The following is a 10,683-nucleotide window of genomic DNA, read 5'->3' on the forward strand; positions in this document are numbered from 1 at the left end:
CAAGTTTATTTTGGATGCTAAGGCCACATCCACAGGAAGGGTGGAGGGGCCTTAGCCAGACACTTCAGGTGACTTCATAGTGCCTGCATTGTTACACATACCTTAGGAGGCCTTGGGGGACGGGGAAGTCAGGGGAGATTTGACTGGCACCAAAGAGAAGCTGGCGGGGATTAGGGAGCATGCTAGTGGCCCCACCATTGACAAGGAAGGAGGCGTGGATGCCGATAGGATGAATAGCTACTCCGCTGCTGTGGTGATAGACAATGGGTCTGAGGTGCTGAAGGCAGGCTTGGCCGGGAACAGGGAGCCCCAGTTCGTTTATGCCAACATAGCAGGCCGGGTGAAGGGCAAACTGGGGGGCTCTGAAAACTCACAGAGGGATCTGTTTGTGGGTGAGGAAGCCCAGGCCAGGAGAGGCTCTCTCTCTATCAGGTAAACTCCTTTTCCTGTTTCAGGTGGAGGGGCTCAGGGTGTAAAAAGAAGAGAAGGTGATTGGAGATAGAAGGGAAAGGATAAAGGGAGCTGAGGCTTAGCAAAATGTGGAAAGGACACTGGATTTCAAGTTTGTGCACTTAGGCCCAAATCTCAGCATGTGACCTGAGTTCAAATTCCAGCCTTGTTATTACTACCCAGCGTGACTTTGACCTGGCCAGCCTTTCTGGACTCTAGTCTACTTGGCCATAAAAGGAACAGTCCTTAACTTTTGGGGCTGTTCAGTCGTGTCTGACTCCTCCTGGCAAAGATACTGGACTGGTTTGCCATTTCCTTCTGCAGCTCATTTTATAGATGAGGAATTGAGGTTAAGTGGCTTGGCCAGAGTAACAGGGCAGATTTGAGCTCAGGAAGATGAGTCTTCCTGACTTCAGGCCCAACATTATCCGCTGCACCACCTAGCTGCCCTGTCTTAAACTACATCATCTCTAAGGTCTACCTCTAAATCCTGTAAGCCTATGAAATGACAAAAGGGACTTGGAATTAGAGAAAAAAAACAGTCAGGAGAAAAATCAGAAATGGTAGTAAAGTGACTGTTTCCTTGCTTTTTTTGGGGGGGGATAAAGGTAGTGGAATTAAGCAAAATAAAGGAGTAGGTAGGGAAACAAAAGACCATGACATTAATAGAACATTTACCTTTTATAAAGCATTTTCTTTTTACAATTAATTTTATTTTTTAATTAACAATTTTCTCTCCTTCCTATATCCTCTCCCCATTGAAAAGAAAAAAGAGGGGAAAAAAATAAAACCCTTGTAACAAATATGCATAGTTAAGTTAAAGAAATTCCTGCATTGGACTTGTCCAGAGATATATGTCTTATCCTATACCCTGAGTGCATCATGGTCTCTTTGGTGGGAGGTGGGTGGCATACTTCATCATCCAAAGGAGGGAGATTGGCCATTGTGTTGCTCAGAATTCTTACTTCTTTCAAAGTTGTTTGTTACTTAAAAAATGGTTCTTAAATGTCTGTTCACTTTAGCCTGCATCAGTTCATACAAGTCTTCCTAGGTTTCTCTGAATCTGTCCCTTTATTATGGCACAATATTATATCATAATTTGTTCAGCCATTCCACAATTGATGGGTATTCCTTAGTCACCAATTTTTTAATAACATAAAAATAGCTACACATATTTGTCCTTTCCCTTTTTCGTTGATCTCTTTTGGGTATAGGCCTAGTAGGGGTATTGCTGGATCAAAGAGTATGCATAGTTTTTTGTGCATAGTTCCAAATTGCTTTCTAGAATAGCTAGATCAATGCCACCAACATGGCATTAGTATGGCTTTCTCCTCCATTATCTTCTTCAATAATCTGACAGATGTGAAATTTTTATTGTTCAGTTGTGTCCAACTCTTTGTGACCCCATTTGTGGTTTTCTTGGCAAAGATACTGGAATGGTTTGCCATTTCTTTCTCTAGTTCATTTTACAGATGATAAAACTGAGGCAACAAGGTTAAGTGACTTGCCCAAGGTCACACAGCTAGTAAGTCTCTGAGGCCAGATTTAAACTCAGGTCTTCCTGATACTCTACCCACTGCATTCTGGGCCCAGTTTTCCTGATCTATATCTGACCACTGGATCCAGATGGCTCTGGAGAAGAAAGTGAGGCTGGTGACTTTGCACAGCCCTCCCTCACTTAAATCCAGTTCACTTGCTTGTCATGGCATTACCTCCCTGATGTCATGGTCCTCTTCAAGAACAAAGCACAAACAGCAGAAGCCACTGTACTACTTAGTTGCCTTCTGACTGGGTATGAAATAGAATCTCATATAAAATACTTTAATACATCTCATTTATTGATGAGAGTAGGCACCAAAGATTAGACAGCTTAGTGGGGCAGCGACTAAAGCACTGTAATTAGAATCAGAAAGACCTGAGTTCAAATTGTGCCTCAGATATTTAATATCTATGTGACCCTGGGCAAATTATCTCACTTCTCCCAGCCTCAGTTTCCTTATCAGTGAAATAGCGGCATTAGGCTCAGCAGCCTCCAAGTTCCCTCCTAGCTCCTAATCCATGATTTACTTTGCAGATGATGAAGCCATATGCAGTGCTTGTTGGACCTGGAATCAGGAAATCTGGGTCCAAGTCCCATTCTTTATATGCCTTCAGTCTTTTACTGCCCACTTCCTAACATCAGTTAGACTGTCTATTGACCTGTCCCTCCTCAGCACATTGTAGCCTGCCTTCAGACCTCAGCACCACACAGAAAGTGCTCTCTCAAAGCTCACCAGGTTGATTTCACATGTATAATTGACGCCATATTTACTTGCTTTCTCAGTGGATAGGGGATGGGGTGGGATGGACAGAGAGAATTTGGAACTCAAAATTTAAAAAGAAAAACATGTTTAAAAAATAAATTAATTTTTCAAAAAAAGCCCCTCACCAGGGATGTTTTCATCACTAAATACTATGGTGTTACCTTAGTCTTCATCCTACTTGATGCACATTCCTTAATTCTTCATCACAAAACCACACTTAGTATGTTGTGGATGAAGCATACCTTTGTTGAAGTCTATTTTTCTATTTCTAGCCTTGATTCTAGCCTATAGGGTTGAATGAGGTTTAAATCTCTGACACTTTAGACTCAAATGACTGACCCTTCACGTTCTGGTCACTTTTCCTTCCTTTGGTGTCCATGACTCCTGGTTCTCCTCTTAAGTATTTAACTAATTCTTCTTCAGTCTCCTTTGCTCCATCATCATCCATCTACTGCCCCTTCACTATAGGTATTCCCCAATGTTCTTTTCTGGTCCCTTCTTGCTCTATACTTTTTCCCCTGGGCATCTCATCGGCTTCCCTGGTTTCAAATATCATTTCTACCACGTGGATGTTTCTCAAAGTTTTATATTCAGCCCTCCCACGACCTCCAGGTCCACCTCACCAACTACCTGCTGGAGAACTCCTCCCAGACTCTCCCATAAGCATCTCATATTCAACATGTCATCCAGATTTATTACCTCCTGGAGTCTTTCTGGGGTCTTCCCTGTCCCAATAATATTGCATACCAAGGGTGTGGATTGTGCCTTGATAATATCACTAGTATCTTGGTTGTTATTGGGTTGTTTCAGTCGTGTCTGACCCTTCTTTCTTGGCAAAGATATTGGAGTGGTTTGCCATTTCTTTCTTCAGCTTATTTTACAGGTGAGGAAACAGAGGCAAAGTTAAATGACTTGCCCAGGGTCACACAGCTAGTAAGAGTCTGAGGTCGGATTTGAACTCAGGCTTTCCTGACTCCAGGCCCAGTGCTCTTAGCCACCTAGCTGCCCTTTATCACTACCTTCTATAGCCTCTCAAATCACAAGGCTATCTCTCTTATTACAGACGCCTCACCTATTCTATGGTAATAGCCTTCTAATTGATCCTTCTTCAATCCACACTCCCCACAGCTGCCAAAGCAAAGATTTTCCTTCATTTTGCATCACCCCTCCATATGCATTTCATCTTCCAGTCATGCTGGAAGGACTACCAGTTGGTCCCAGAGCTTGGCATTATACCTGGCATCTCTTTGCATTTGTACAAGCTGACCTCGGGCCCTGGGATGCATGTGAACTTCCACCTAACTCTGAAGGTTCTGTTTTTAACTCTCCTCCTCTGCCAAGCTTCGTGTATCCCCTTCATTTTTCTCCTTCTATTCCTCAAGATCTGATATTGAATCTTGGATATAATAGCACTTACTTGGTTGAATGGCACTGAATTGATTCCCAGTCCTGTGGTTTGCTGTCTAGATGACTTTAGGCAAGCATGAGCATTATTACTAAGTGCTTACTCCATGTCAGGCATTGGGCTAAAGACTGGAAATACAAAAACAAAAAACAAACAAACAAAAAAAACCAGTCCCTGCCCTACAGGGATCTTCCTGCTCTATGTCTAGTGCAGCTGTGGTCAGTGGCATTTGGGAGGCGGGAAGTGTTTTACAGATCTTTGGGGGCAGCAAGGTGGTGAAGTGGGTGGAGTGAAAGACCTGGAGTCAGTTAGACCTGAGTTCAAATCCAGCCTCAGATACTGTGTGACCCCGGACAAGTCACTTACGCTCTGTTTGCCTCAGTTTTCTCATCTGTAAATGGGGATATTAATAGCACCTACCACCTAGGGTTGTTGTGAGAACCAAATATTTGTAAAGCGCTTATAGTACTATTTAAGTTCTAGCTACTATTAGTACTACTACAAATGTTTTAACAAATGAGATAGTAATTGTAAAAGACTTAGCACACAGACTTAGCCTGGCACACAGTAGGTACTATATCAGTGTTAGCTATTATTATTATAAATGATTCCTTCTTCTTGCCTAAGGTCACACAAATGATAGTAAGTGGTAGACTTATATCCAGACATTCTTTCTACCTCATCACTATCCCTCTCAAGGGAAGGGAGGAAAATCCAGAAGCAGGGAAAAAATAAGGAGGAAGATGGGAAGGGCCAAAGAAGGAGAAGAGACATCAGGGGCATTAACAGAGGTCCTCCGTGAGACATGGCAGTCCCTACATGGGAACCTAGTGCCTTCAAGTTGGGTTTGTGTTCCTGGGGAAAGTGAAATCTTCAGGGTGGGGGGAAGGGGAAGGAAAGGAAATGAAAACCCAAGGGCTACTCTTTATTCTATTGTACTCTCTATAGCTATCCGGTGGAACGGGGCGTTGTCACCTCCTGGGCAGACATGGAAGCCATGTGGAGGAATGTTTATGAACATAACTTGAAAATGAAGGCCTATGAGAGTCCCGTGATGCTCACAGAGCCAGCACTCAACCCCCTGACTAACAGGCAAAGGATGACCGAGTTATTCTTTGAGAGTTTTGAGGTGCCAGCTCTTTTTGTCTCTATCCAGTCTGTCCTGGCCCTCTTTGCCTCGGGCTATACAACAGGGTTTGTGCTGGATTCAGGTGCTGGTATATCCCAGTGTGTGCCCGTCTTTGAAGGTTACTGCCTACCTCATGGTGTCCTTCGGCTGGACCTGGCTGGACGAGATCTCACCGAGTACCTTATTAAACTCCTCCAGGATCACAATATCTTGCTGCTTAGCCCATCGGACAAAAAGATTGTCAATCACATCAAAGAGAACCACTGTTATGTAGCTGCCAACTTTGAAGAGGAACTGACCAAGAATCCTGCCATGTTGGAGAAAACTTACAAATTGCCTGATGGAAAGACCATCAAACTCCATGATGAGATGTTCAGATGCCCGGAGAGCCTTTTTCTTCCAGGGCACCTGAATTTGGAGGCTCCTGGCATTGACAAGCTCTGTTTCAATAGTATAATGAAATGTGACACAGATTTAAGGAATGCCTTCTTCTCCAATATTGTCCTTGCTGGGGGATCGACCTGCTTCCCCGGTTTAGATAAGAGGCTAGTAAAAGAGCTGGCCCTCATGGTGCCTGCCAACACTCCTGTGAGGGTTTCTGCCCCACCAGACAGGAAAATATCTGTGTGGATGGGAGGTTCCATCCTTGCCTCCCTTTCTGCCTTTCAGGATATGTGGATCACTGCTACAGAATTTAAAGAGGTCGGACCCAACATAGTACATCAGCGATGCTTCTGAAAATTCATAACTGATGAGATGCTAAAGGGAAAAAATGTGTGTGTGCACGAAAGAAAGAATATGTGCAAAAGAAAGAAAGATAGAAGGAGAGAGAAAAAGAGAGAGAGAGAGAGGATTTAAAAAGATTTTACCTAATTTTTTTCTGGGAGAGCAGAAAACATTTTAGCTATGCCTTTGCTCCAATTCCATAATAAAACACTGAAAGGAAAAAATAATGATGATTTATTGAATAATTAATCAGCAAATAGTTATTGGGTATGTACTCTGCGAATATGAGTTGAACATGTAATTGACAGCCCTGTTCTCCAAGCTCTGGGTTCACATGGATGTATAGTTTCAAACTCGGGGAACAACCCCTAAGTTACTTTTTTTTAGCCAAGAAACTCTTTTATCCAAATTATAACAAAACAAAAATCAGAGAAAGCGTACATGGGAAAACATATACCATAAAATACAGAATGAAAGAGCTCTCCCACTAGGAACAATTCAGCTTAACCCAAAGAGTGTTAGATCTCACTCATGCAGGAATTCATAGAGCTTAGTATAGTAAGCTGGGGAGATGGACATGAGGGAGATTACAGGCACCTTTTTGTATTGACTTCTCCCCAGAGTCTTTTTCTTCAGCAAACTGAAGTGGGGTTGGCATCATCCACCTTCTCTCTTGAAGCTGAACGTCAGCAGTGCCTGAAGCCTGAAGAATCCTAAAAAGACTTTTGACCTCGAAGAGAGTGAGCCTCTCCTCTTTCCCAGTCTAGACAACTGGGGCTCACACTGGTGCAGGGCATTGATCTCCACCAGGGAGGAGAGAAAACTATACCATAGGGCTTTGGGACTCCCCAAGTTATTGTTTGGTTCATTTTCTTCTATCCCAGGTTTCCCTGAGAACCTGAGTTTAGCTTAAATCTAGATCTTCCCAGCGGCCACTAAAAGTGCCCTCAGCTGATATGCATGTACCCAAATCACGGTGTATTTGGGATAGAAAACAGCCTTGATTTTAGCTCAGAGACTATTATATATAAAGGGCTCACAGTAACCTTTTAACAACTAACAAAGAAAACAATTCTCATTTCCCCTTCTGTGAGTCTCTCCTCCCTAAAGACAAATACAATTTAGACTCATAGTCCTACCCCTAGAGCTGAGAGTTCTTTGGAAGTCATTTACACAGCCTGAAAAAAAAAAAAAAGAAAAAGAAAAAGCAAAGAAAATCTCAGTCCTTAAAGATCTGGTCTGAGTTCAGCTCACTTTGGATCTCTCCGTGAATTTCTGGTAGATCTGTGTGCCTCCTTCCCCAACATTCTTGTAAACCCACTTACACGCAGCTAGTGATTGTCCGGGACCAGACTGCTTTGAACCTCAGTCTCCTACACCATGGGCAAGGTTTCAGCTTTCCCTCCTCCCTGTTTTGCTGGCTGGCTTTCAGAGGAGCTTCAGAAGCAAGCAAAAAACATTGCCTTGGCCAGGTGGCCCTACTTGTGGCCTGAACCCCGGGGGAGACCTTCCTAGATCTTGACCTCAATGCCAGTTTAGGGCCACCCCCTAGCTTCACCTCAGTGTGAAGGTTCCATAGTATCTGGGTAAGAGCAGAGGATTTGGAGAAGTTCATTGTTGACCTATGGAATGACCCAGAGGTCACCTAAGTCAACACCTACCTGGCTGAACATCCCTTTTTACATTTTTTTTAATTTAGTATTTTATTTTCCCCTAGTTACATGTAAAAACAATTTTTAACATTTGTTTTTTAAAACTTTGAGCTCGAAATTCTTTCCCTTCTCTATCCTGCCCCCATTGAGAAGGCAAGCAATTCGATTTAGGTTATACATGCGTAATCATGAACATCCCTTTTTAAATGTCCCCTGACAAAGTGGTCTGCTAGCCTTTGCTTCAATACCCCCAAATGAAGGAGGAAAACCTTGCTGCCTCCGGAGACAACCTATCCAAACTTCTGAGTAATACTCATTAAAAAAACAATTATTGCTCCCTTTTGTTCTGATGTCCCTTTCATTTGCCAATAGATCCCTCCTCCCTCCATCACCATCATTCATAAAAACAAAAGTAAAAGGAAGAAAACAATGACAGTTAAATAAAATTAAAATCAATAAAGTAACAATATAGTCTGTGTTCCATGTCCTTAGGTAGCTAGGTGGTGGAGTGGATAGAGCCCTGGATTTCAAGTCCAGAAAATCTGTGTTCAGATCCTACCTTACCCACTTAATTAGCTAAGTGATCCTGGGTAGGGCTAGACATTTTGTCTGGAAAAATGGGAATAGGTCCTACCTCAGGAGGTTGTTACCAAGATCTAATGAGGTACCAAGCAAGCACTTGGCAAACCTTAATGAATTATGGAATTGCTATTATTTTAATTACAGCATTAATTTCCCATTGCAATTTTTTTTGCATTTACATTGGAGTCATTGGGTATATAATTTCCACCGCTGGTTTAGCCTATTGTACTTTGCATCAATTCACATAAATTTTCCCTGTTTCCCTGAAACTGTTCTTGAGTTAAAAATCAGAAACTTCACCTTTGCTTGTTTTGACAATGTACATGATTAAAATTTTTTTAATTATAATTTTTATTTTCAGTTCTGAATTCTCTCTCTCTCCTGTTCCTCCCCCACCCATGGAGAGGGCAAGAAATACTAGACAAATGGCTGAATTATGTGCCCATTTGTAGAAAAATTAAAGTGAAAACCCTGAATTTTCATTGACTTAGCAACCTGTTATTTGATTGTTACATTGTGCAACTTTGAATAAAACTCACCTTAAAAAAATAGGCCAGGCTAAGTACATTGATTATATTTAATGAATTAATAATGAACTATTACTTACAAATTTTCCCTATTACTTAGGACTTCCACGAGGAATTTTTTAAAAAGCACATTCAGTTACATTGCTCTCACTCAGAGTTATTAAAATACTGCTAGACCAAAAAAGGTTTTTTGGTCATCATCTACAAATAAAATTTTTAAATAATTTCATCCCTATTTCACTGTTTGAGATGTGTTTTATAATGCACATTATGAGTATAATTGTATTTGTATGTAATTCATAAATATATGGGTACATTAATGGGCACCAGTGCCAAGAACTAATTGATCAAAGAGTTTGGAGACCACTGCATTATGCCAAGCTAACCCCGAGGTTCTTATAGACAAGTTATAAAAGTAATAGTAATTTATAATGACTTGGAGCTTTGTAAAGTGCTTGTGTAAAAAACTTGACATAAATTATTTCATTTCTAAAGTGAAAAATATGACTGCCAACTTAAATTGAGATCAGATTGAGAAGAGTCTCCATTTCAGGCGAAAACATTTAGATCTCAATTGCAAGCACCTGAGAGCCATTTAAAGTTCTTGAGCTGGAGCGGTATCTGAAGAAAACGCTGTTTAAGGAAGGTCAGCCAGTTGGTTACCAGCAAACTGGTAAGTGATGGTACCACTTCCAGTACCATCTGGAACTGGTAGATGGTAAGTGATGCAAATGCATGAGTTCAGGATTCCACGATCAAAGACTTGTTGTAGGAAGGGACCTCTCGGAGAGATGGGTTTTGGCCTTCACTTCCGTTATTTTTTGTAATTTGCATTCCACTCTTGGATGAGAAGCCCCGACCCCTTGAGCTTGGTTAAATGTATCACAGAACGCACGATATAGGGCTGGAAGGAACTTGAGAGGTCTTCTAGTCCAACCTGTCATTTTACAATTAAGTAAACTGAGGTGGAGGGCTTTGAGCCTTTCATCATTTTATTCTTTGTGCGTATCAGAGGGCTCCATGTAACACTCCTGGACCTTCCTAATGAATGGGGCGCTCCGCAGACACTCTCCCAATCTCCCTCAATTTGCACGCTTTGCAACAAGGCGCGTCCCGGCGATAACTTGGGGTGGGCGAGGAGGAACTCGGAGCATCCTTCCTGTGGAGCTTGTGTTGGGGGTTAAAGGTGAGTATCTTTGCCCCACGTGTGACGCCCCCCTTGCCTTCCCCCCACCCCAAAAGGCTCAGCTGCTGGGCGAGCTGACAGCCAATAGGCCGTGCGAGCGGCCAAGATAAAAGGTGGGAGGGTGGCAGAGCTCGAGTGGACGGGCAGGCGAGCGGGGTCTGTCTCTTTGAGAGTTGTCTCTACCGAGTGAATGTCGCTGCCTCCCCGTTCCCTGTTTTTGTGGCTGACTTTCAGCGGGCGGGAGGAGGCAAGGGGCCGAGCCCTAGCAGTGCGCAAAAAAACGTCAGCCACGGCAGAAACTCCAGCTCGTGGCCCGTCTGCCCCGTCCGAGCCCAGCCCCGGCCCGAACGCCCTGGGGGCGCCCCCCGAGGATCCTGCGCTCACCCGCGGAGCCCCGGCTGCCCACGAGCAGAGGCGGCGGCCGTCTCGGGGCCCTTACGTGCGTGGGCGCCCACTGCGGCCGCCAAGAGCTCGGCTCTGTCAGCCTCGGGATGCGCGGGGGACCGTGGGTGAGCCCCAAGGCTTGGCGGGGGGCGGGGGCACAGGGAGAGTAACCGTGAGGTGCGCTCAGACGGCTGGGCCCTCCCTCGAGCTGTGGGAGCCGCCCCCAGCGCGCCCCTCGCACACCAGGCAGAGGCGGACAGATGCTCAGAGACGGGAGATGGAACCTCCCGTCTCTTTGGGTGGCGAGGTCAGGAAGGGAGCGTGACTGTCCACAGGTCC

At 43.8% G+C, this 10,683-nt stretch overlaps 1 protein-coding gene across 1 annotated transcript; it reads left to right on the plus strand.

Moving 5' to 3' along the window:
- The first annotated feature begins 229 nt into the window (after positions 1–229).
- ACTRT3 (actin related protein T3) lies at positions 230–6,025 on the plus strand. The gene is made up of 2 exons (XM_027875753.1): positions 230–432; positions 5,107–6,025. Exons 1-2 carry the CDS (start codon positions 230–232, stop codon positions 6,023–6,025), a joined length of 1,122 nt encoding a protein of 373 aa, XP_027731554.1.
- Positions 6,026–10,683: the final 4,658 nt, after the last annotated feature.

Source organism: Vombatus ursinus, unplaced genomic scaffold (genome assembly GCF_900497805.2).
Source record: "Vombatus ursinus unplaced genomic scaffold, bare-nosed wombat genome assembly UNPS02014810.1, whole genome shotgun sequence".
Lineage (NCBI taxonomy): Eukaryota > Metazoa > Chordata > Mammalia > Diprotodontia > Vombatidae > Vombatus > Vombatus ursinus.

Bases quoted from the DNA above. Each gene is read 5' to 3' on its own strand.
- ACTRT3 (XM_027875753.1), top strand. From the start codon at position 230: ATGAATAGCTACTCCGCTGCTGTGGTGATAGACAATGGGTCTGAGGTG. The intron at 433-5,106 runs GTAAACTCCTTT...TACTCTCTATAG, and splicing joins AGAGGCTCTCTCTCTATCAG to CTATCCGGTGGAACGGGGCG.